At 38.5% G+C, this 27,526-nt stretch overlaps 1 protein-coding gene across 1 annotated transcript in view; it reads left to right on the forward strand.

Annotated features, from left to right (window-relative positions):
* The window catches only part of ENTHD1 (ENTH domain containing 1), a 96,864-nt gene that overhangs the window by 42,663 nt on the left and 26,675 nt on the right, over window positions 1–27,526 (forward strand). The window contains exon 4 of the mRNA XM_057743304.1: window positions 9,583–9,706. Within this exon, the coding sequence (XP_057599287.1) occupies window positions 9,583–9,706 (124 nt within the window). The remainder of the gene's footprint in view (window positions 1–9,582; window positions 9,707–27,526) is intronic.

Raw genomic sequence — 27,526 nt, forward strand, 5'->3', positions numbered from 1 at the left:
TTGGGGGAATGAATTGGGAGATTGAGATTGCCATATATACATTACTAATAAGAAAAAAAAATCAAATTGTACACTTTAAATATATACAGTTTATTGTATGTCAATTGTATCCCAATAAAAGTTCTTAAAAAAAAAGATGTATGCACACACACACACACACACACACAAAAGAAATACATAGGATGAGATCCAAAGATGCATCCAAAATGGTTTTGAGTGCAGGAGCTTCTGTGCCCATGAAGTTGGGGTGTGCCAACCTCCTGGCATGTAGATGTGTTCACCAACCCAGAAGTTCTTTGTACCCTGTACTTTGGGGATTTTTTATGGAGGCTTCATCATGTAGGCATGATTTTTTTTTTTTTGTAGTCTATCAACAACTTTATTTTTTTTCCTTTTCAAAAGAATTTTATTGAGATGTAATTGACGTACAATAAACTGCATATATTTAAAGTCTGCAATTTGATTTTTTTTTCTTATTAGTTGTCTATTTTATACATATTAATGTATATATGGCAAACCCAATCTCCCTGAGCATGACTGATCATTAACTCAATCTCCAACCCCTCTCCCTTCTTGGAGGGTGAGGGCCAGGGCTGAAAGTTTCAAGTTTCTAATCATGGCTTAATCTTTCTCAAGCCATTCCCCACCTTAAAGCTTTCCAGGAGGCCACCAAGAATCATCTTATTAGAACAAAAGACATTCCTATCACCCAGGAAATTCCAAGGGATTTAGGAGCTCTGTGTCAGGAACCCGGGTCAAAGACCGAATGTTGGAACAAAAGACGTTCCTAGTGCTCTCACCGTTTAGAAAATTATAAGCACTTTAGGAGTTCTGTGCCAGGACCTAGGGACAAAGACCAAATATGTATTTCTTACTATGATCACAATATCACAGCCTTATGGAAATCTAATTTTAATGTAGTCAAATGTCCCTTTTTTTAATGGCTTCTAGATAGTAAGTCATTTCTAGAAAGACTTTCTCTAGTCTAAGACTTTATAAAATGTCACCCTGGGTTTTTAACAGACTATTGTTTAGATCAGGTTTAGGTTCACAGTGAAATTGAGAGGAAGGTACAGAGATTTCCCTATATATCCCTGTCCCCACTCCACCCCCACACCCCACTATCACTTCCCTCATCAGAGTGATACATTTGTTATCCTCAGTGAACCTAGATGAACACTTCAATATCACCCAAAGACCATAGTTTACATTAGGGTTCATTATTGGTGTCGTATATTCTAAAGATTTTGACAAATGGATAATGATAGGTATCTGCCATTATAATATAGAGAATAGTTTCACTGCACTGAAAACCCTCTGTGCTCCACCTGTTCATTCCTCCCTCCCCTGCAATCCCTGGCAACCAATTATCCTTTTACTGTCTCCTTAATTTGCCTTTTCCAGGAAGTCATATACTTGGAATCATACAGTATACTTAGAATCATACAGTATGAAGTCTTTTCAGATTGACCTCCTTTACTTGGTAATACGCATTTAAGATTCCTCCATGGCTTTTCATCACTTTTGACAGCTCATTTCTTTTTAGTGCTGAATAACATGCCATTGTTTGGATATATCATAGTTTACAAAGCCATTCACCTACTGAAGGACATCTTGGTTGCTTCCAACCTTTGGCAATTATGAATAAAGCTACTATAAACAGTGATGTGTAGACATACATTTTTAACTCCTTTTGGGTATATACCAAGGAGGGCAATTGCTGAGCTGTGTGGTAATAGTATGTTTATTTTTGTAAGAAACTAAGCTAGCCTTTTTATGCTTTAATTTTAAAAAATAATTTATATGTTATCTATCAAGAATTTGTTTTGATAGATGGAGAGTGTTAGAGATCCACTTTTTTAAATTTTATTTTTACAAATGATAATCAGTTGTCTCAACATTGTTGAATAATCTATCTTTTCCCCATTGATTTGAATTGTGGCTTCTATTACATAATGAATTCCCATTTATGTTTGGCCCCATTCCTGGATTTTCCATTTGTTTATTTTAAAGAACCAACATGTAAAGATAAACCATAACATTAAAAAAAGAAAGAAATACAGAAAAAGAAAGATAAAAATAAGAGAAGGGAGGAAGGTAGGTTGCTCATAAGGGGACAGAGGGAATAAGGTGAAGAGAGGGAATAGAAGCTAGATTTCTTTGATTATACCTTGTTTTTAGATTTGTCATTGGAACCCTGGAAGTGTTGTATATAATTATAAGACAGAAGCAAACTAAAGAAAGTAATCCCTAAAATGTAAAATAAAATTTGCCTTTCATTCAGTTGGTATTTTTATTCTGAGATGTAGGTATTTTTGATCTGAGATTGTGTGAGTATAACGTGTGGTGAATCAAACAAGTAATCATGTGGTACTTTGTTTCATCTTTGATGTCCTTGAGACCTGGGATTCTGAGTATCGGAAAAAGAAGATAGGGATGTAAGCTAGAAGAGGTTGTCAGAACCTGATAGATCTGAATAGAATTGGGTGAATTTTACCTTAAAATTTTTTTGGAAATTAAAAAAAAATTCTAAATTATCCATAGATCAAAGAGGAAGCTCAGAGGAAATTTAAAAATACATAGAACTGAATGAGAAGGCAACATCACATATCAAAACATATGAGACAGCTGAAGTAGAGGTGAGAAGGAAGTTTATAGCCCTAAATGCTCACTTTAGAAAAGAGGAATATAATTTTTTTAAAAAGAAAACAAGGTCTAAAATCAATAATCTAAGTTCCTTCTTCAAAAAAACTAAGAAAAGCAAAATAAACCCATAGGAAACAGAAGAAATGAAATAAAAAAGAACAGAAATCAATGAAATTGAAAACAGGAAAACTGTTAACAGAGAAAATGAATGATACAAAAAGCCAGTTCTTCGAAATTGGGACATTTGTAGAGACATGGATGGACCTAGAGACTGTCAATCAGAGTGAAGTAAGTCAAAAAGAGAAAAACAGATATCATATATTAACGCATATATGCGGAATCTAGAAAAATGGTACAGATCAACTGGTTTGCAAGACAGAAATGGAGACACAGATGTAGAGAACAAACATATGGATACCAAGGAGGGAAAGCGGGGGAGGAGGGGAGGTTGGGGTGGGATGAACTGGAAGACTGGGATTGCCATATATACATAAGAAAAAAAAATCAAATTGTACACTGTAAATAAATGCTGCTTACTGTATGTCACTTATAGCTCAATAAAAATTCTTAAAAAATAATAAAATTTCACTGGAACACACACACACACATGCAAAGCCAGTTCTTTGAAAAATTTGTAATTGATATACCTGTAGCAAGACTGACAAAAATAAAAAGATCCAAATCACCAATATCAGGGTGGAATGCGATATCACTGCAGTTCCTGTAGTCATTAAAGGACAATAAAGAATTACTACCAACTTTATGCTCAAAAAATTGACAACTTAGAAGAAATAGAACAATTTCCTAGAAAGCACAAACTACTAAAACTCAAACAAGATGAACTAGAACCTGAATAGTCCTACAATTGTTACAAAAATTGAATTTGTAACATACTTCTCCTGGAAAAAAAAAAATCTCTGGGCCCAGATGGTTTTCCCAGAGAATTATGCCAAACTTTTTTTTTTTGCCCACACCTCACAGCTTGCGGGATCTTAGTTCCCCACCAGGGATCGAACCCATGCCCCCTGCAGTGGAAGCGTGGTGTCCTGACCACTGGACCACCAGGGAAGTCCCCACCAAACATTTAAAGTAGGATGGGCATGAGTTTTATACAGTGTCTTCCAGAAAACAGGAACCCTTCCCAATTCATTTAATGAGGCAAGTAGCACCCTTACACAAACACCAGACAAAAACAATATGAAAAAGAAAATACAGACTATTTTCTCTCATGAAAGTATGCAAAAATTCTCAAAAAAATTTGTCCAGTTGAATCCAGCGATGTTCAAAAAGAACTATGTGCCGTGACCAAGTGGGATTAGATCTAGGTATGGAAGTCTGGGTCAACATCTGAAAATCAGTCAATGTAATTCATCACATCAACAAATGAAAGAAGAAAGGTCATAAGATTATGTCAACAGATGCAGAAAAGCATTTGACATCATTCAACACCCATTTATGACAAAAACTCTCAGCAAATTATTAATAGAAGGGAATTTCCTTAAGCTGATAAAGATCATCTACACAAAACCTGCACCTAGTGAAACACAGCGGGACCCTGTGATCTGTGCCCCTGTGTCCTCAGCCTGCCCTTTGTCTGCGGAAAACCTTTAGCCAAGGAATAAGTTTAAAGTAAGTAGGAAAGTAAGGAAGTGAGAAAGTGCAGAAACAAAGGAAAACAGTCAAAGGAGACCAAATAATACTAGTTTAGTCACTAAGCATAGTCAAGGACCTTTAGTTCCTCCTTAAGGGCTGCAGATAATATTCTGAGCCATATCCCGTGAGCTGTCTTAGAGATTATTGAAACCCGCACCAGGTAGAAAAAGGTAACTACATGATGACCATGACATAAACTGGCACAATTCTGAGAATTGGCCTCAGGGAAACGGGAACAAACTGACCCTGGAACTGAAGATTAACTGTACTTAAAACGATCAAGATGGCACTGGTCAGACACTGATGACCAATTTCAAGATGACTGTCAGAGCTGATTGTGCTGTTTCTTCATGTAGTCCCCTCCCTTATCCTATAAAAGTTCTTGCCTGATGATTGTCAGTGGAGGGGAGTTGACCTTTGGGCAGGCATCTGCCCCACCCCCACCCTGCCCCATTGCCAGCATCCAAAATAAACTTTCTTTTCCACCAACCTGGTGTCTTTATTGGCTTTTTAAAAATTTTTTTTAAAATAAATAAATAAATTTATTTATTTATTTATTTTATTATTTGGGTCTTCATTGCTGCACACGGGCTTTCTCCATTTGTGGCGAGTGGGGGCTGCTCTTTGTTGCGGTGTGCAGGCTTCTCATTGTGGTGGCTTCTCTTGTTGCAGAGCACGGGTTCTAGGCACATGGACTTCAGTAGTTGCAGCACTCAGACTCAGTAGTTGTGGTGCACGGGCTTAGTTGCTCCGTGGCATGTGGGATCTTCCTGAATCAGGGCTCAAACCCATGTTTCCTGCATTGGCAGGCAGATTCTTAACCACTGCACCACCAGGGAAGTTCCTTTATTGGCTTTTGAGCAGCGAGCATCTGGACCCCACTTTTGGTTGCACTAGCATCATAACTAAGGGTGAATGCTCTCTCTAAGATAAGGAACAAGGCAAGGACTCATATTCAACATAGTATAGGAAGTTCTAGTCACTGTAATAAGGCAAGAAAAAGAAAGGAAAAACATGCAAAATTTAAAGGAAGAAATAAAACTGTCCTTATTTACAGGTGACATGATTGTTTGCATAGAAAATCTCAAGGAAATGATACAAAGAAACCTCATAGAACCAGTAAGTGAATTCAGCAAGGTTGTAGGATATAAGATCAACATACATAAATCAGTTGCATTGATTTTTATTTATCAATTTTTGTATACTAACAGTGAACATGTGGAAACTAAAATTAAGATGTACCATTTATAATCACTCCCCTGGAATGAAATCCTTAGTTATAATTATAACAAAACAAGTACAGAATCAGTATACTGAAAATTATAAAATACCAATGAAAGAAACTGAAACCACCCAATTAAAAACATATTACGTTCATGGATTGGAAGACTCCACATAGTAAAAATGTCATAGTAAAGATGTCTCTAATTACTCTATAGGTTTGATGCACTTCCTATCAAAATTTCTGCAAAGTTTTTGTAGACATAGATAACAAGGTTATTCTAAAATTTATATGGAGGGCTCTCCCTGGTGGGCCAGTGGTTAAGACTCCACACTTCCAATGCAGGGAGAGCAAATTTGATCCCTGGTTGAGGAACTAAGATCCCATATGCCGCATGGCATGGCCAAAAGATTAAAAAATAATAATAATAAAAATAAAAAATAAAATTATATGGAAAGGCACAGGCCCTAGAATAGCTTAAGTCATCTTGAAAAAAAAATAAAGTGGGAGTAATTACTCTGCCTGATATTAAAGCCTACAGCATAGCCACTGTAATCAAGGGAGTGTGGTATTGATAGAAAGATAGACACTTAGGTCAGTGGAACAGAATAGAGAACCAAGAAATAGACCCACACAAATATAGCCAACTGACTTTTGACAAAAAGTGCAAAAGAAATTCAAAGGAGAAAGATAACTTTTTCATCAAATGCTATTGGAGCAGCTGGACATTCATAGGCAAAACCATGAACTTCAACTTAAAACTTATACAGAAATTCACTCCAAATGGATCACAGACTTAAATGTAAAATGCAAAACTATAAAACTTTAAGAAAAATACTTGAGAAAAGTCTTGGCATCTAGGGCTGGCCAAAAGCACGATCCCTAAAAGAAAAAAAATGTCAGACCACATCACAATTTGAAAAGTTTTGCTCTGTGAAAGACCCTGTTAAGAGGATGGAAAGGCAAACCACAAACTGGGAGAAAACATTTGCAAACCACATATCCAGCAAAGGACTAATATCTGGACTATATAAAGAGGTCTCAAGACCCAACAGTTAAAAACTAAACAATCCAATTAGAAAATGGGCAAATGATATATGAACAGTCACTTTAGCAAATACAGATAACAGATAAACAGATGATAGGATCAGCATCATTAGCCTTTAGGAATATATAATTTTGAAATATGAAATATCAAAATAGCCAAAATAAAAAATAGTTACAACACCCAATGTTGGTGATGATGCAGGGATACTGCATCTCTCATGTACTGCTGGTGGGAATGTAAAATGGTACAGCTACTCTGGAGAACAGTTTGACAATTTCTTATAAAACTAAATTTGTAGCTACCATATGATTCAGCAGTTTCACTGTTAGGCATTTATCTCAGAGATACGAAAACTTATTTTCATACACTGTACACTGTGTTCATAGCAGCTTTATTTGTAATAGCTCAATTCTGGAAACAACCTAGATGGCCTGTAACAGGTTAAACAAACTGTGATACATCTATACCATGGATACTACTTGGCAATAAAATGGAACAAGTTATTGATACATGCAGCAACTTGGATGAATCTCCAGGAATTATGCCAGGTGAAAAAAGCCAAGCCCGAAAGGTTACATCCTGTATGATTCCATTTATGTAACATTCTTCAAATGTCAAAATTACAGAAATGAAGAATAAATTAGTAGTTGTGGGGAGCAGATGTTCTGTATTTCAATCCTATCAATGTCAATATCCTAGATATGATATTGTACTATAATTTTGCAAGGTGTTACCTTTAGGGGAAATTGGGTAAAGATACACAAGATCTCTTTGTATTATTTCATACAACTGGATGTGAATCTACAATGATTTCAGAATAAAAGTTGAATTATAAAAAGTAGCAAATCACTTGGAAAGTGGTTTGACAGTTTCTAATGAAGTTAAAAATAAACCTATCCTATGATCTAGCCATTCTACTCCTGTGTAAATATCCAGGAGTAATGAGTGCATTTGTCCACAAAAAGATTTGTGCAAGAATATTCATAGTAGCTTTATTCATAATAGCTGAAATATGAAAACAACCCAAATGTCCATATGCAGGAGAATGGGTATACAAATTGAGACATTTTCATGCAATGGAATACTTCTTACAAAAAAAGAACAAAAACAAAAACAAAAAAACCTACCCATACACACAAAATATGGATGACTCTCACAAATATTATGTTAAGTAGTGGGAATCAGATACAAAAGAATACATAGTGTATGGTGAACTTCTCTGGTGACGCAGTGGTTAAGAATCCACCTACCAATGCAAGGGACACAGGTTTGATCCTTGGTCCAGGAAGATCCCACATGCCATGGAGCAACTAAACCCGCGTGCCACAACTACTGAGACTGTGCTCCAGAGCTTAAGAGCCACAACTACTACTGAAACCTGAATGCCTAGAGCCCGTGCTCTGTAACAAGAGAAGCCACTGCAATGAGAACCCTGCACACCACAACGAAGAGTAGCCCCCATTCACCACAAGAGAAAACCCACGTGTGCAACAACAAAGACCCAATGCAGCCAGCAACCATTAAATAAATAAATAAGTAAATTAAAAAAAAAATAGTGTATGGTTACATTTATATGAAGTTCAAGAACAGACAAACTCATTGATGGTGATAGAAGGTAGAAACTGTTTACTGGTGGTGGGGGAGATGGTGTCAGCTGGAAAGGAGCCTGAGGGAACTTTCTGAAGTGAAGGAAATGTAGTTACATAAGTATACACATACTACTAAAAGTTACTGAGCTTTACACTTAAGGTTTTGCATTTTACTGTATGTTAATTATACGAATGTCTCAGTGAAGAACTGTAAAAAAAATTATTCTCCATTTATGGGGGAAAAAAGACATGTCAGCCAATCCCACTGTGTAGACTTTGGATCCTTTTCCAGACCAGCTATAGAAAAACTTATTTATGACACTTACAAATTGAAAATCTGTACAGTTTATAATTATTGGTAAAGGTAAAGAGTTATTGTGAAGTCTTGGGGTGAGAAGTAATTATTATTGTTAAACAGTGCTTATCATTTAGAGATACATGTTGATATAATTGATATATCTAAGATTTGCTTCAAAATAAAAGAGATGAGGAATGCTAAAGATACAAATGAAACAAGACTGGCTGTGAGTTGATTGTTGTTTAACCTACATGATTGGATTATTGTCTACTTTTTACTCCATGATAAAAAGTTAAAATTTTAAAATACAGATAAAAGATACACACAGGTAGCTTTTCTATTACTGATAAAACAGAACAATTTGCCCTCTGAAATAGTATGTTCTAAGGATGCTCAAGGAGTGGTAGGGAAATTTAATGCCCCAAATGAAGTTATTGCTTGTCTGCATTAGATGTCCTTAGCAAGGAGTGAGCCTTTTTTTTTATACTTGCAAGATATAGTTTGTCTTTTTTATTATTTATTTATTTTAATTGAAGTATAATTGATTTACAATATTATGTTAATTTCAGGTGTACAGCATAAATGATTCAGTTATTTTTACAGATACACTCCATTAAAAGTTTTTACAAGATAATGGCTAGAATTCCCTGTGCTATACACAATATATCCTTGTTGCTTATCTATTTTATACCTGGTGGTTTGTATCTCTTAATCCCATACCCCTAATTTACCCCTCCCCCTTGCCTCTCCCCTTTGGTAACCACTAGTTTGTTTTCTATGTATATGAGTCTGTTCTGTTTTGCATAAACATTCATTTGCATTATTTTTTAGATTCCACATACAAGTATCTTTCTCTGTCTGACATTTCACCAAGCATAATATTCTCTAGGTCTGTTCACGTTGCCGCAAAGGGAGGAGAATTTTAAGCATAGAAAACCACCCAACACTCAGTGGACACCCAAGTGTAGATAACTTATGTGTGAGTTCTTTCAATCAAAACATATTTATGATGATATTAGCACGTATAGGCACATTGTATTTCCATAAATTGTCCACTCATTGTAGCAAGGTGAAGCAGTGGGATTAATTTTTTTCTGTTTTCATGTGCTCTCTTGTTTTCCGTAAGGACCTGATCTTATTTTATGAGGATGATCCAAAGCCTGTTTTGCCGACAATTCCTACTTCCATTATCTCATCAGCTACATGGTTGTCAGAAGGGCAAACAGATGTCTCTAACCTCTGGGATGCAGGTAAATTAGTTAAAGAATAAAAATTTTACTCAGAAACGTGAATAAGAAACACTGGACAGGAATTATTTTTTGTCAGACTTTATTTTGTGAAATACAGCAACAGTGGCCTTGGTCATGAGGGACAGGGTTAGCATGGATAAATTCAACCCACACAGGATCCTGTAACTTTATTTTACCACTTGTTTCAATGTTTTTTTCTCTATTTTGCTTTTTTTCTTTTTCTTTTTTTAATTTATTTCAATAAATATTAACTGCAAACCTTAAATCTTTTATAAATGGTTTTTTAAAAATAGAAAAATTCATTTTCATTCCTTTTCTTGTTTGTATTAATCTTCTCTTTGTTGAAGAGTTTAAACTGTGATATTTTTCAGAAACAAGCATTAGATGCAGATGTGTAAAAGCATGATACATGGTGTCCCACAAACTGGTTAATCATCTCTTGAGTAATTAACAGTAGAGAAGGGCACAATATAAAATTATACGAAACTGGCCTCCAAAAAATTACACCATCAATTTCCAACTGGGCTCTACTGCCACTCTAGATCTGATTGATCCACTGTTGAGCCACTCCATCCTGTCTGTCCTCCATGAACTCTGTTTCCAATACAATCTTCCTCTCGATTTTCTCAGAAAATAGGATGAAAGATCTGCCAAGATGAGAACAAAACATTCTCAGTAGCTTTTATCCCCTCGTATGTCTTCGCTTTTATATTCATCCAGGCATCCTTTTCCTTTTCACAAAGTTGCCTCCTTATGTTCAGAGTTTCATCTTCTCCCTCGTCTTTGGACCTTGCGCCACAATTTTCCCCTTATGTAGAGCCCCAACATCCAAAATATTAAAACTCAAGTTTACTAGTATAGATTTATTTTACAAATTCATATGTATATGTAGTTTTCTTATAAAGCCAGTTGTGAGAATGGTGAGGATATTTCAATAGGCCCAGAACAAGGAATGGTGGGTTATGGTGATGTTTGTAGTACAGGGTTGGCATCATTCACACGAATGATGGGTTATAAGTGGTCACAATCTTTTAGACAGCTTGCTTTGTATTCTTAGAATACACTTTATGTAAACTGATCTAGATCCAGAAGTTTGAAAGAACAGTAAGGAAAATGTTTTTGTATTTTAATATCTCCTAACATTTCCACCCCCTAATATTTTTGAATAGACTTTATTTTTTAGAGCAGTTTTAGGTTCATAGCAAAACTGAAGGAAGGTACCAAGATTTCCCCGTATACCCCTTGTCCCTAAACAAACACAGCTTCCCCCACTGTCAGCATCCCGCACCAGAGTGGTACATTTGTGGCAATCAGTGAACCCACCTCAACACTTTTTTTAATCACCCAAAGACCATACTTTTCATTGGGTTTCACTCTCGGTGGTATATTCTACAGGTTTTGACAATGTATATGACATGTATCCACCGTTACAGTATCGTACAGAGTATTTCTCTGCCCTAAAAACCCTCTGTGCTCTGCCTATTTATTCCTCCTTCCCCTCAACCCCTGGAAACCACTGATATTTTAACTGTCTTCATAGTTTTGCTCTTTCCAGAAAGACATATAGTTAGAATCAAGTAGTATGTAACCTTTTCAGGTTGGCTTCTTTCACTTAGTAATGTGCATTTAAGGTTCCTCCTTGTCTTTTCATGGCTTAATAGCTCATTTCTTTTTAGTGCTAAATAAGATATACTAGGGTATTTATCCACTCACCTACTGAAGAACATCTTGGTTGTGTCCAAGTTTTGGCAGTTATAAATAAAGCTGCTGTAAATATCCTTGTGCAGGTTTTTGTGTGACACATTTCCCTCTGCCGGCATTTTAATCCAAGTGAATTTGAGTATAAATGAGCATCAGAGGCAACCCTTTATAGGGAAAAAGTCACAAAACATGTTGCTTGAGGGATGACTCCACCATTTTACTTGTTTAGGACTCATCTTAATTGGAGGAGCTTTTCCTATTTTTGCGTCTTTTCTTTTCTCCAGTCTGTCCTTCACACTGATCTCAGAGATAGCTTGCAAATGCAGATCTTAGCATTTCATTTTCCAGCTTAAGAACTTTCCACAGTTCTCCACTGCCAATAAGTCTATTTTTTTTTTTAAATGTCATATAAGACTTTTCTTAGTCTGGTCCCAGCCCACCTTTTTGGCCTCATCACCCAATACTGCTAGTATTCACAATGTTTTGTGACATTCTATTACTTGTGTAGTTTTTTCTCCTTAGAATGTCTTTGTTCCAGTTACTTGAGCGGTGTAACACATTGCTATAAAACTTTTGTGGCATAAAATAACCATTTATTCTGCTCCTGGATTCTCTGGGTCAGGAATTAGGACAGGGCACAGTGGGGGTGACGTCTCTGTTCCATGACGTATGTCTGGGCCTGAGCCCGAGAACGCAAAGGCTGGGGACAGGAATCATCCGAAGGCTCACTCACTTGCGTGTCTGGAGGGTGATGCTCGCTCTAGCAGCTGGGGGCCTCAGTTTCTCTCCACATGAGCCTCTTCGTGTGGTCTCTCCACTGGCTAGTTTGGGCTTCCTCATAGCATGGTGGCTGGCTTCCAAGGTTGAACATCCTGTGAAAGCAAGGACCAGGCAGAAGCTGAATAATCTCAAAAGTCATGCTGTGATACTTCCTCCCCACTGAGTTTATTAACGCAATCGAAAAGTCTTGCCAAGTTCAAGGGGAGGGGACGTAGACGCCCACCTCTCCATGGACAAGTGTTAATGTCGTGTTGAAAGAAAAGCATATGAGTTGGGATGTGTATTGGCACAGTCATCTTTGGAATATACAGTCTGCCACCGTTCTCCACCAAATAACGAATGCCTAACAAAATCCTGTTCAAACAGCAAGGCCCAGCTCCAGTGTCACTCTTGCTATAAAATCTTTCCACACACCAAACGAGTTTCTCCTTTCAGTGTGTTCCTGCAGGACTTTGCCCATACCCCAAAAATAGAACTTATAGTTTTGTATCATAATTATTTAATAAGTTGTATTTATTTTTAAATTACATAGATAATAAGTGAATATATTCTGATGTTTAAAATTCAAACTATGTAGATAGAACTAAAATCCCTGTTGACTGTCCCGTACCTCAACACAGCCCCCTCCCCAGAGTTAACTGTGGTTTTCAATTTGTTGGTTACTCTCCAGAACTTTTTTTGTGTGTTTACATACATACATGTATCTTCAGAAGTATATAGAATATATAGAATTGACTTTATTTTGTTTTAGAACGATGTTCTGCATTTTTGGGGAAACTTTTTCTAAGCAGTATCACTTGGCAATCCTTCAGTGTATGTCAATATTTAGAGATTTACCATGTATTTCTTAAACTCTTGCATTGCCTGGATTTTATAGTTTATTTCCATGCTGATAGACATTTTGGTGTTTTATATTTTTCCCTATTACAAATAATTTTTCATTCAATAGCTTCATGCACATATGTGAGTGTGTTTCTTTAGGGCAGATTCCTAGAAATGGAATCCCTGAGTCGTACTGTATGGCCATTTTCATTTACACTGGCTTGCAGGATATGTGAGTACTGTTCACTCACCCCCTTACCAGCACCTGATGTTTTTCAAGTCATATTTTTATCACTTGGGTAAAGGTTGCATTGTATCATAGGTATAATCTGCACATTTCCATGTGTTAATTGGATATTTATTTCCTCTTCTATTGGGTAAGCAGGATTTGCCTGCTTATATCCTTAACCTTTCTTTCTTTTGGATCGTGTGTTGTTAATATAAATTGATTTTGTAGGGACTTCCCTGGTGGTCCAGTGGTTGAGACTTCACCTTCCAATGCAGGGGGTGCGGGTTTTTTCCCTGGTCAGGGGGCGGGGATCCCACAGCCTGGCAGCCAAAAAACCAAAACGTAAAACAGAAGCAATATTGTAACAAATTCAATGAAGACTTTAAAAATGGTCTACATTAAAAAAAAAAATCGTTAAAAAAATAAATTGATTTTGTAGCCTTTTTACATATATGTTACTAATCCTTTCTATTACATATGTTGCAAATATTACCTTCCAGGCTGTGAATTGTCTCTAAACTTTCTTTATAGAAGTTTTTTGTTTCGTTGGTGTCTTTATGGAAGATTTGTGTTTTGTGTAGTCATTCATTACTCTTTTCCTTCAGAGCTTTCGTTTGTTGTGCTTTAAAGAAGGCTTTCCCTACATCAAGTTCCTAATATGCATTTACCCATGTTTTACTTTAATTGTTTTGGTTCTTTAATCCGTCTGGATTTAAAGTCTTTGTGAATGGTTTCAGATGGTGTCAGTGGGCAGTCAGTTGTCTCAGTTCATTTTTCTGTGCTCTTTTGAAATGACTCTTTAACGTGTACTTAACAGTACCTGTTTTACGACTCTATTCTGTTTCATTGATCCATTTTTAAATTTCTAGTCTGTCATTTTTTTGTAACTATTGTAATAATTTGCCATAGTACGAATGTTTCCTATTTAATTTAACCAGTATTATGTTAATGGTCAGTTATTTCCATATTTTATTATTAAAAATAATGATGAAATGACATAATTCTCCTCTCTCAAAAAGTAGGCTTTTATTTATATTTTTTCCTCAATTTGAAGAAGAGTCTGAAGTGCATTATTCTGAATTTCTGTTGGTAAATTCTGTCCAGTTCACTAACTTATCCCATCAACAGATTGTTCTAATTTCCATGTTATGATTTTGGCAACTTCAGCCTAAGGCAAAAATGAAGTGGGAAAGTGAATCTGGTACAGCATCCTCAGTTCTTCTTTTCTTCCTTGCCCTTCCTCTCCTGAGGCACACAGTGATGGGCTGTTTACACTCTGGCCTGCAGTGGATGGGAGCACTCACCACGCCCTCACCAACACTCTGTCTCTGCCTCGCTGGCCCCATCCTTTTCCTTCACTCTCGGAGGGACCACTCTTGAATTTTGTGCTTATCATTTCTTGCTTTTCTTTTTAGTTTTACACATATGTTTATACTCTAAGCAATATATTATTTGGTTTTTATACACTTTTAAACTTTATCTAAATGGAGTCATTCGGAATTTATTTTCCTGTGATTTCCTCTGTCATTCAGTAATATGTTCTTAGGGTTCATCTCTGTGTGTATGTGGTTGTCATTTGTTTTCACTGCTGTATGTAGTACTCATGCTGTATGTCATTTATTTTCACTGCTGTATAGTACTTCACTGTATGCATATATTAGGATGTATTCATTCTACTCTAGAATACTGTCATCAGTACTGTGTGTCAGGTTTTTTGTATTGCAAACAATGCTGCTTATGAACATACTTTTACAAGATTCCTGGTTCTCATGGACAAGTTTCTCTAGGGCATATATTTGGGAGTGAAATTGCTGATGGTTCAATATGAGCCATCTGTCTTCAAATTTACTAGATAAAGCCAAACTGTATTCTAAAGTTCAAGTTGCTCCATGTCCTCACCAACACTTGATATTGTCATTTTTGAAAAAAATCGCCTACCAGTTGGGTGAGAATTGGTATCTCATTGTTCTAAAGTGTTTTTTTTTAATAATGAAATTGAGCCTATTTTTGTATAGGTATGGCTCATTCATATTTCTTCAGCTGTGAAGTGTCTGTTCATGTTTTTTGGCCATTTTTCTATTTGATTGTCTTTTTCTTAATTGATTTGTAGGAATTGTTGATCTATTCTGAAAGCTAAACATTTCATTTTGTAAGTATGTTTTTCCAGTTTGACTTGTCTTTTCACTTTGTAAGGAGTTTTTTGAATAACAGAAGCTCTCAATTTTTTTTTTAAATTTACGGTGTTGTGTTAGTTTCAGGTGTGCAGCAAAGTGAATCAGTTATATGTATATATTCTTTTTCAGATTCTTTTCCATTATAGGTTATTACAAGATATTGAATATAGTTCCCTGGGCTATACAGTAGGTCCTTGTTGTTTATCTATTTTATACATAGTGTGTATATGTTAATCCCAAATTTCTAGTTTATCTCCCCCCCCACAACCCCACTATCCCCTTTGGTAACCATGTTTGTTTTCTATGTCTATTAGTCTATTTCTATTTTTTTGTAAATAAGTTCATTTGTATCTTTTTTTTATTTTCCATGTATAAATGATATCATATGATATTTTGTCTTTGTCTGATTTACTTCACTTAATATGATAATCCCTAGGTCCATTCATGCCACTGCAAATGGCATTCATTATTTCACTCTTTTTTATGGCTGAGTAATGTTCCAGTGTGTGTGTGTGTGTGTGTGTGTGTGTGTGTGTGTGTACACATGCACACCACATCTTCTTTATCCATTCATCTGTCAGTGGATGCTTAGGTTGCTTCCATGTCTTGGCTATTGTAAATAGTGCTGTTGTGAACACTGGGGTGCATGTACCCTTTCAAATTATAGCTTTCTCTGAATAAATGCCCAGGACTGGTATTACAAGATCATATGATAACTCTATTTTTAGTTTTTTTAAGGAACCTCCATACTGTTCTCCATAGTGGCTGCAGCAATTTACATTTCTACCAACAGTGTAGGAGGGTTACCTTTCCTCCACAGCCTCTCCAGCATTTATTATTTGTAGACTTTTTAATGGTAGCCATTCTGACTGGTGTGAGGTGATACCTCACTGTAGTTTTTATTTGCATTTCTCTAATAATTAACAATATTGAGCATCTTTTCATATGCCTGTTGGCCATCTGTATGTTTTCGAAGAAATGTCTATTTAGGTCTTCTGCCCATTTTTTGATTGTGTTTGTTGGGTTTTTTTGATATTAAGCTGTATGAGCTGTTTATATATTTTGGAAATTAATCCCTTGTCAGTAACGTAATTTGCAAATATTTTCTCCCAGTCCATAGGTTCTCTTTTCATTTTGTTTATGGTTTCCTTTGCTGTGCAAAAGCTTTTAATATTAATTAGGTCCCATTTGTTTATTTTTGTTTTTATTTCTGTTACTCTAGGAGACAGAGCCAAAAAAATATTGCTGCAATTTGTCAAAGAGTGTTCTGCCTATCTTTTCCTCCAGGAGTTTTATAGTATCTGGTCTTACATTTAGGTCTTTAATCCATCTTGAGTTTATTTTTGTGTATGGCATTAGAGAATGTTCTAATTTCATTCTTTCACATATAGATGTCCAGTTTTCCTGGCACCACTTATTGAAGAGACTGTCTTTTCTCCATTGTATATTCTTGCCTCCTTTGTCATAGATTAATTGACCATAAGTGCTTGGGTTTATTTCTGGGCTTACTATCTTGTTGCATTGATTTATATGTCTGTTTTTGTGCCAGTACTATACTGGTTTTTTATTTTTTTAATTTTTTGGGGGTACACCAAGTTCAATCATCTGTTTTTATACTATACTGTTTTGATTACTGTAGCTTTGTAGGATAGTCTGAAGTCAAGGAGTGTGATTCCTCCAGCTCCCTTCTTCTTTCTCAAGATTGTTTTGGCTATTCGGGGTCTTTTGTGTTTTCAAACAAATTTAAAAAATGTTTCCTCTATTTCAGTGAAAAATGCCATCAGTAATTTGATAAGGATTCGATCTGTAGATTGCCTTGGGTAGTATGGTCATTTTAACAATATTGAATCTTCCAATCCAAGAACACGCTATATCTTTTCATTTGTTTGTGTCATCTTCAATTTCTTTCATCAGTGTCTTATAGCTTTTGGAGTACAGGTCTTTTGCCTCCTTAGGTAGGTTTATTCCTAGGTATTTTATTCTTTTCGATGCAATGGTAAATGGGATTGTTTCCCTAATTTCTCTTTATGATATTTCAGAAAGTGTATAGTTAGTGTATATTGGTAGTGTACAGAAAGGCAACAGATTTCTGTATATTAATTTTGTATCCAGCAACTTCACCAAATTCATTGATGAGCTCTAGTAATTTTCTGGTAGCAGAAGTTCTCAGTTTTAATGAGGTAGAATTTTATTCTTTATGGTTTGTACTTTTTTGTATCTTGCAATTAAAAAAAAATTCTTATCTCAAAACCATAAAGATATTTATATGTAGGCTAAAATTTTTATAGTTTTGCTTTCCACAATTAATCTCTTAATGCAGCTGGAACTGGGTTTTGTGCATGGCTGAAGCAGGAGTCCATTTTTACTCCTAGATGGATAACCAGCTGTCCCAGCATCATTTATTGAAAAGTCTGTCCTTTCCCTGATGAACTGAAGTACCATCTGTAGCCTAAAGCAAGTTTACACATATGCATGGATTTGTTTCTGGGCCTTCTGTTCTATTCCATAAGTTATTTGGCTATCCCTGCACCAACAAATAGTTTTTAAAGACTCTTCTTTTATAATAATTCTTGATGACTTTTCCTTTATCAGGAGTGTTTTGTCTTTTTTTTTTTTTTTTGACCCTTTGCTTTCCCACATAGCTTGTCAAATTCAAAAATAAAAAAAAGAAAAAAACCAAAAACCTGTTAGCATTTTTATTGGCACTGCCAACCTTTAAATTGATTTGGAGAAGTGATCTCTTTACAATATCAAATTTAAGTCTTCTTCAATGTATTATATTATATAGGTTTTTTTCCCATAAAGGTCTTAGATATCTTTTGTTAGATTTAGTCCTAGGTACTTTATGTATTTTTTGTTGCTACTGTAAAAGATATAATTTTATAAAATGCATTTCAAACAGTTTCTTTGTGATGAAAATGAGTGGAACTAATTTTTGAATATTAATTTTATAACCAGTAACCTTGCTTAACTAATTCTTACCAATTTTCCTAATTTATCTGTAGATTCTTCTAGGTTTCTTATGTTAAAAATCATATCACCTGTTAATGATGGCACATTTGTTTCACACTTGTAAACCGTACTTTGTATTTCGTTTTCTTACCTCACCATGCTAGGCAGAACCACTCAGGCAGTGCTGAATAGAAGGTGTGATTGTGGCCTTCCTAGATTTGGTCTGTATCTTAAAGATGATTTCAACATTTTGCCGTTGAGATGGGTTTACTGTATGTTTTTTGCAGATCTCGATTCCTAATTTGTTAACAGTTTTATTATGAATATCTGCTGAATTTTATCCATTTTTAGTATCTATATTGATGGTTATAGGTTTTTCTCCCTTAAGCTGTTAATTTTGTAAATTAGCTGATTTCCAAATATGAAAACAACCATGAATTTCTGGAATAAACCCAATTTGGTGTTGATATATTATCTTTTATATATATTGCTGAGTATGATTTGCTAATGTTTTATTTAGGAATTTTGCATCTGTGTCTATGAGTGAAATTAACCGGGACTGTCTTTTCTCGTATTTTCTTTGTTATGTTTTGACACTGCGATGTTGCCAGACTCATAAAAAGATATGGAAAGTATTTACTCTTTTTTAATACTCTGGAATAATTTGTGTAGGCTTGTTTGTGAGATGATGTGAAAATAGATAAAGTTTTCTGTACATTCACTAATGGTGCTGGCAGAAGGGCTGCAGACAGGGAAGGCAAATCTGTACCCAGAATATGTGTGTCTCCTTATGAAGACAAAGTACTGCTCCCTTTATAATGGAGGGGTCCAATATAGTCAACCTGACACCAGGTGGTGGCTGTTTTCCCTGGAAAGTGGTGCCACGCTCGGGGTGTAACATTAAGCTCTACTCTTGGCAGGTTGGGCATTCAGCCGCTGTGGTAGCCAGGTCACCTTGGTGAGAGAAGGCTCATGTTGTTGGGCCCGTGCATAGTCTCCATCCCTGCCACATGGCCAAAGCCCATTGTATAACCACTAGGGTGACTAAGGAAAGAGGCTGGTTGACATCCATCAAACAGAGCATCTTGCCTATCTGATTTTTGAGAACCTCTTCCTCAATGAATGTCCTCCGGCAGGCATGTATGTGGGACATGAATATCTTCACACAGTGTGCACATACATCCTGAAGGATCATCCACGTATTTCTTTGTCACCAATCTTCCAATCTTATTCTTTCCAAGTCCCTGATAGCACCCATCAGCCATGAATTGCATCTTGCCTTCCATGTGAAGTGTGTGTCTGTTTGCAATTCTGTCTACTAGGAAGATTTTCCTACTGTCTTTTAGGTCACTTCTGAGCGAGGCTCTAATTTAGCAGTTAACCGCTTCTGGCTAGTGCTGGCATTCCTCACAGATGTATCTGTAAACCAGTCCTCTACTTTTCTCTCTTAACTGGCAGTTCTCCATGGAGCTATAGGTGTAAGTTGAAGGAGAAGCAGTTAAAGAATGGGAGCAGGTTCCATGGACTCTGAGCCATCTGCTTGTGTAGTTTACATGGGCCTTCTGGCTTGGCCCGGTCTCATCTATTCCGTTTGATTTTACAATAGAATGCTGCAGTGCATGTCCAGTTTTATATGTTCTGTGGACCATATAACACCCATTACATGATGGGCACATTTGGTGTCCTGTGGTGTAGGTGAAAGAAGACATGATGTTACTCCAAAGCCCTGGAGGTCAGCTTTGTGATTTTCCTATTGGGGCTCATGAGAGGCTCTGCTTAATATCTTTCTCTGCCTCAAGCGCTTCATTGGTTCTAGGTTATAAGGTCCAACTGTCAGGGCAGCTTAGACACTGGCCTGGGCCTCTTGCAGAACTTTTTCTTGCTTTGATCCCTACTGAAAAATGGCAGTAAGTGGTCAGAGCAGCACAGCCAAACGTGGTATATGTTGCCTCCAGAATTCTAAGACGCTGATGTTACTGTGATTTTTTTTTTCTTTGTGCTGGACAGTTTGAGGGGCAGCAATGTGTCTCTCACTTTCAAGGGGATATCCTGACATGCCCCAGACCATTGAATAATCTAAAAACTCCACAGATGTGGCAGCCCTAGAATTTTCCTTGGGTTTATCTCCCACCTTCTGCATGCATGTGGCACCAAGAGGGCTTGTTGCTTCCTGCTCATTAAGTCCAGTTAGCATTGTATCATCGATATAATGGACCAGTGTGATGTTCTGTGGGATATCAAGAAAATCAGGTCTGTCTGGTCTCTGTTAAAAGAGACTGTGAGTCAAGACAGCAAAGGTTTACTGTGTCCCTGCCACACGGAGGCTGATTCTAATTATCTTTATTAATAGAGATTTTTAAAGGAACATATCTAGACCAATAATGGGACTTTAGATGTCAGGGGCTGTGCTGATTTGCTTTGGTAAAGATACCAGAGTTGGAATTGCAGCTGTGATTGGCATCCCCACCCAATAATATTTGCAACAATCTCTAGTCTTTCTCCACAAACCATCTGGTTTTTCAGAAGAGCAAGAATCACCACCCCTGCAACTTTCAAGTCTTTGATGGTAGTGCTAATGTCTGCAGTTTCCCCAAAAATATTTTTTGGGGTGATGGGGTGTAATCAGTTCTAGGGGTTTCTACCTTGTCCTTCTAACCGTAACAGCCTGAACTCCACGGGTTGTGGAACTAAGGTGGGGATTCTGCCGATTACTGAGTGTGTCTCTTCCCGTTATCCATCCCGAGACCATGGACGTAACTAGAGGTGGGTCTGTGGTTTTACTGGACCCATTGTGAATTGGAGCCTAGGCAGAGGCTCCATGTGTCACCTGATTCCCATAAATCTCTACTTAGTGGCGGATAATGGCATTGTTGGATCTCCAGAGATTAGTGTCGGTTAAGAGCCAGTATCTAGCAAGAGCAGGAAATTCTGTGTTTCTCTTTCCAAAGACCGTCACTGTAAACGGCTTCAGGTCCTCTGGGGAAGGCTTAGGGGAAGATTTACCACATATACCTGTGGTGGGCATTTCCGGAGTCTTTCTCAGAGGAATCTGACCTTCCCCTCGATGAGGAGCGCCTGGCTCTGTGAACTGGCCTCAGTTAGGAATTGAGGGAGAGGCCGTGACTCCTCCATGATGACACTGATTAGGTTTTCCACCTGTGTTGTCTGGCAGCACTTAGTAAGCTGCCCATTTATTTTCTGTCCGTCCTGTGACTTGTTAACCATTACTATACATCCCTGAAAGTAAAAACAAACAAACAAAAAACCGACATCATTGCATCGCTGTGGCTACTGCGGTTGCGCCTAGCTTGTCTCTAGGAGTTCAGCAGCACCATCTGGCTTTTACCACTCCAGGACGCCATTATTCCCACTGAGATCAGGGAACCCAGTCCCACCGCATCATCCCTATGGTCATCTCTATCCCACAGGTGACAACCACTACAGGCTCTTCAGTGATGCTGGTGTCCCATCCCAATACATCTTTTAGTGCATTGGTGAAGACAGTTTATTCCAGGGCAATAAGAAGGTGTCTGAGCACATTGTACATAATACGTCTGTTCCAACGGTCCCATCTCCTGGAGCCGGTAAGCTTCCTTTTATAGCGTGCCAGGGAAGCGCCTTTCTTCTGAAGGCCACTCCAGAGTCCCACACACATGGTGTTCTCTGACTCGCTCTCTATCTCTCACTGTCGCTCTTTTCAGGTCCTGCTGAAATGTTACAGCCTAGGGAGGCTTTCCTGAACACAATGTTAAAAATTGGCACTTCACCACCTCCACTGGCTCTCCCTCTCCCTCTTCCCTGCTTTATTTTCCCTGTAACACTTATCATCATCTGATGTGGTGTATTACTTATGGGTCTATTTGATTTAGTAAGAGAATCGTTTGATCCAGGGGTTCCACAGACCACCCACAGGTATCATAGTGACTCTGCCGTTACCTTGGCTCTGACTTTGAGCTTTGGTCTTTGCCACTTGCAGGTGTATATGATGCTGTTCAAGCCATTGCTCCTGAGTTGGGTGCATTGCAGTAATATCTTCCATTTTTTAGGACAGTTGCTATATGCTTTCACATTTCCCTGAAAGTGTCTATGTCATCAGAGCATTGCAAAGCATGTTTTTAATTAGAGAACTGACTACAGAAATTTGAGAGGTTATCAACCTAGTAACTGTATATTATATGGTTGGTGAAGAAACCCAATTAAAACCTGTTTTTAAATTTAATTGTTCCCACGTTTTTACTTCAAAAATACGGAAAACATGATTCATGCACGAAAAACAGACATACATGAACTATTAAAGGCTTTTATTGAAATGAATAGGGCAAAGCCACAATCATTTGCAGAAGTCAGTTAAATCATTAAAAGACTAGAAGGATGGTAACTACATTTAAAGATGTCACCTTTTATTTGTCATGCAGTGGACAACTTTTTTCATCATTGTGTTGATTAAAAGAGACATTGGGGGGGGACTTGAGGGGGGGAAGTCAAGGAAGGGAGGGAATACGGGGATATGTGTATAAAAACAGTTGATTGAACTTGGTGTACCCCCCAAAAAAATAATAAATAAATAAATAAAATTTTAAAAAAAGATAAATAAAAAAATAAAAGAGACACGGGCTTTTGAATTACTTTTGCATTTTAGGTCAAGAAGCCATCTCACCTAAATCTTTTTCTACATTATTAACAAGTATGTATATTATAAAAATATCATATAACCCTCTGACATTTCAAATTAGGAGAATCAAGCTTAATCTAAACTAAGGGGACAGATTCTTCATCAAATGACTGTGACATCTCAGGTGTATAAGCCCCAATTTGACTTTATTTGAGTGAAACAAATGGCTGTCTATCTATTTCCAAGAGTGAGTAAATTACGTGTCCTAGAGCTGTTTACTGAACACCTACTGTGTGCCAGGCGCTGTGCTGACTGCTGGATGTCCAGTGATGACAGGATCCCTGCCTGTATGTAGCTTCCAGCCTAGTGGTCTAATCAGACCAGATCAGGTCTAATCAGACAAACTACTGTTAGGATAGGGAGGGGACAGGGAAGCACACAAGAGGGCATTTGACCCTGACTTCGGGTGTTAGGGGAGACTTTCTAGAGAAAGTGATGTCCAAACAGGAACCTGAAGGCTAGATGATGATTAAACTGTCAACACTTATGTTGTGTGTGCTGGGTATACTTTTAAGCACTTTAATTCATTTAATCTTCAAAACAGTCTTATGGGATAGATGAAGAAAATCCACACAGAAATTTTAAATAACTTGCCCAAGGTCACAGAGCTAGGAAGTGGCAAAATCGGGATTTAGACCAAAATAGTCTGATCCCAGAGCCTATGCTGATGTGTTTGAAACCTTTTTGACTGTGATCCACAGTGAGAAATGCCTTTTGTGTAATGGCCCAGTACACACAAACACACGCAAGAACAACAGTTTCACAATAGTTGTTGGAAATGTACTCTGATCCGTTCTAGACAGTTTTTAAAAAATATTGAATATGACCTACAAAGTTGATTTCATAACCTACTAACGGATCACAGCCCACAGTTTGAAAAACAGTTCACTACCCTATTTTGCCTGTTATGCAGAATGAGCCAGACCAAGTGAGGAGAGAAGAGAGTATCTTAGGCTGAGTGAACAGTGTGCGAGAGACCAAGGCGGTGGGTAGGAGGAAGCCGGAATGGAATTAGTGACCTTACACCAGAGACCTCACAGAGCTCCCCAGCCCTTTCCACCAGCTGAGTACATAGTGAGAAGTCAGCAGTCTGTTACCAGGAAGAGGGCCTTTACCAGAACCCGACAGTGCTGGGGTTCCCTAATCTCAGACATCAGCCTCCAGAACTGTGAGAAAGAAATTTCTGTTGTTTTTAATCTACCCATGGGACTTCCCTGGTGGCACAGTGGTTAAGAATCCACCTGCCAGTGCAGGGGACATGGGTTCAAGCCCTGGTCTGGGAAGATCCCACATGCTACGGAGAAACTAAGCCCGTGCACCACAACTACTGAGCCTGCGCTCTAGAGCCTGTGTGACCACAACTATTGAGCCCATGTGCCACAACTACTGAAGCCTGCACGCCTAGAGCCCGTGCACTGCAGCAAAGAGTAGCCCCTGCTCACCGCAACTAGAGAAAACCCACGCGCAGCAACGAAGACCCAACACAGCCTATAAATAAATAAATAAACTTATGAAAAAAAAAAAAAGCTACCCAGTCTGTGGTACTTTGTTACAGCAGCCCTAACAGACTAAGACAGACTTGTGTGCCCAGTCTCCTAGTAAGCCAGTTTCAGTTGTGTCTGGATAACATGGGGAGCCTTTGCAGTGGGTGTTTTATTTTAACTTTAATTTTTAAAATTCGTTTATTTTGGCTGTGTTGGGTCTTCACTGCTGCGCGTGGGCTTTCTCTAGCTGTGGTGAGCAGGGGCTACTCTTCAGTGCCCTGCGCAGGCTTCTCTTGTTGTGGAGCCTGGGCTCTAGGCACGCAGGCTCAGTAGTTGTGGCACACGGGATTAGTTGCTCTGTGCACGTGGGATCTTCCCGGACCAGGGCTGAACCCGTGTCCCCTGCATTGGCAGGTGGATTCTTAACCACTGCGCCACCAGGGAAGTCCCCTTTGTAGTGTTTTAAGCAAGGACATGATATAACCAGATCCTTGCTTTAGGAAGACGACTGCAGATCCAGTGTGAAGAAAGGACTGGAGGAGGGCAAGTTAGGAAAAGCAGTCAGGAGTCGAAACAGAACTAGAGACGAAGAGCGTTTCTAAAATGCAACTCTGATCTGATCAGGACTCTGCGAAGCTGCCCTTAGGATGACGTCTAGCACCTGAGCCTGGCCCATGAGCTCCTGCCGGCGTCTGCCTCTGCTTTCCTGTCCAGCCTGCCTTTCACCTCCTTCCTGCTCATCACACGCAGCGGTCTCGCCGTGGATGCTGGACCACTTGCCGTAAAGGCTGTGTTCTCTCACATGTTGCATGTGCCCCTTCCTCTGTTCTCCGTTCCTATTCACTTGAATCTTTAAGGTTCAGCTAAGATGTGGCCTCTCCCAGGAAGCCTTTCCTGACGTTCTGGAGGCACGTTGGCCACTCCTCGCTCGGCTCTCAGGGCTCTTGGTGCCTGCTCCAGATCTGCGCGGCTTCTGCAGTGTTGTCATCGCCAGTATTTCCTCTGTCATCAAACCAACTAGACTATGTGGCGGGGTTTTTTGGGGGGGGGGGTTGAGAAAAGTTCTGTGTCTTGTTCCTCATTGTGTTCTCTGCCTCTAATCCAGTGCTTAGTCCATAATAAGGGCTCCACTAAACATTTGTGGGCCAAATAAGTGTCATTTGAAATGCCCCTAAATTGAGTACAGTCATCCCCTTGCTCTATTTTTTGCATATACTTTTAAAAGTGTCTTCAGAGAAGACTCAGCACAGATTTTTAAAAGAAGAGCAGCGCGAGCAGCATGACGGGTGTACTCCAAGTTCACTGATGAGGTTCACTGCCAGCAGAGCTGCCTTCTGAAGTTTTGTGAGAGTTTCCTCATCCCTAATTGACCCTTGACTGATATATTAGCTAAAAAAATGTCTGTTTAAAAGGAGGAAGCACATACAATTTAAAATAATGTTCAAGGATCTAGAGAGGGAATGCACGTGGGCCTTGATCTTGGCCCAGATATTATTTATGTAGCTTTTCCTTTTGTATCGTTGCAAATCTGGTCTGAAACTAGGATCTGTGTCTGGAGTGGCAGCAACCCAGAGGCACAGCATGGATGACCTCCCTCCCCTGGTTCCCTCCCCTGGTTTCTAGATGTCGTTACTCAAGTTAGTGGGTTTTAGAGGGAGGAAAGTCTGGAGGCAAGAGCGAGAGAGCAGAGGGGCTATCTTAGAGATGAAGAGGTGGGTGAAGAAAGACAAAGGCTGTCAGAGAGATGGAAGAGCCTGCAAAGCAGAGGTAGTGTCCCACTTGTGCTTGGTCGCTGGCATATTTTCAAGCCATGACCTCAAGTGTGCCAGAAGGAGTATTTTTTAAATTTTTTAATTTTTGTAATTCAAGATCATCTTAAATTTCCCTGTGGCAGAGAATATAACCTCTTTCACGGAGTGGGGGATTGATTCTGAGTGACTGACTTGGACACCCTCTTCCTAGACCTCTACTTGCATTTCTGTTCTGCTTCCATTCTCGTCTGCTGGTGTGAGGTGAAGAGGCGAAGGGATTCCAAAATGTTGCTTACTTTTCCAGGCTCCACCTGGGAAACAAGCAGAAATCCTTTTCCCCTTCAGAGTGAATGCAGCCTGAGGAAAGACTTTTTCTCTGTTTTGTTCCCTGCTGAATGCTCATTGCAAGAAAGAGCTCTTAGCTAATGGAGGCGCTTGTCGGATGGATGCATGACTTCCCTGGTTTCCTCACCCCCCAAGACTTGGCCCTGGACAGGCTCAGGATGCAGGAGCCCCTCCTCCGCCCCAACTCTTGCTTCCTCTGTTAATCTCCCCTCTCAGAGGATCTTTAGTTGGAGGTAGATGCTTGGGGGGAGGCGGAAAACAAGCTAAACCAATATTCTCCCCAAATTCCCTCTGTAACAAGTTAATCTGGCTTTTGTTTGTGTTTAATCCATGAGACTTCCTGCTGGGCAGTGGCAGCTTCACATTTAGGTGGCTGTGCTTGGGGAAAGGGCCTTGGGGACACAGTGTGTGGGGGACGTGTGGGGAGGGATCCTATGTCTGTTAACACTTCACTCATCGCCCCTTCACCCCTGTAACCCCAGTTTCTAGCACAATGCCGGCGCATAGTGGGCTCTCAATTAATCTTTATTGACTTGATTACTGGATGAGTCAGAATTGGTAAGATATTGAAGAAAAAAGAGCAGAAGCTTGGGGATGTGGTCAGGGTAAAAGTGGAATGAGGCAGATATAGAGGGAGGGATACTCAGTATTGATTCTTTGTTGAAACAGAATTCTATTCAATAAAGCCACAGATTCTGTTAATTTTTGATACTAATCAGGAGTGTTGCTGTTATTTTTATTGATTGTAATGGTAGGTGCTCTCTAGACCCTGACTTAGTAAACTAATTCTCTAAATTAGAGTCAAAACTCAGAGATTGTCCAACTTTTCATAAGCATAAACTGAATTAACTATTAAAGAGTAGATGCTAATTGCTAAGTGATAGTAAAGGCAGGATTGAAAAATTTGGTT

The sequence above is a fragment of the Hippopotamus amphibius genome, chromosome 7 (genome assembly GCF_030028045.1).
Source record: "Hippopotamus amphibius kiboko isolate mHipAmp2 chromosome 7, mHipAmp2.hap2, whole genome shotgun sequence".
Classification (NCBI taxonomy): domain Eukaryota; kingdom Metazoa; phylum Chordata; class Mammalia; order Artiodactyla; family Hippopotamidae; genus Hippopotamus; species Hippopotamus amphibius.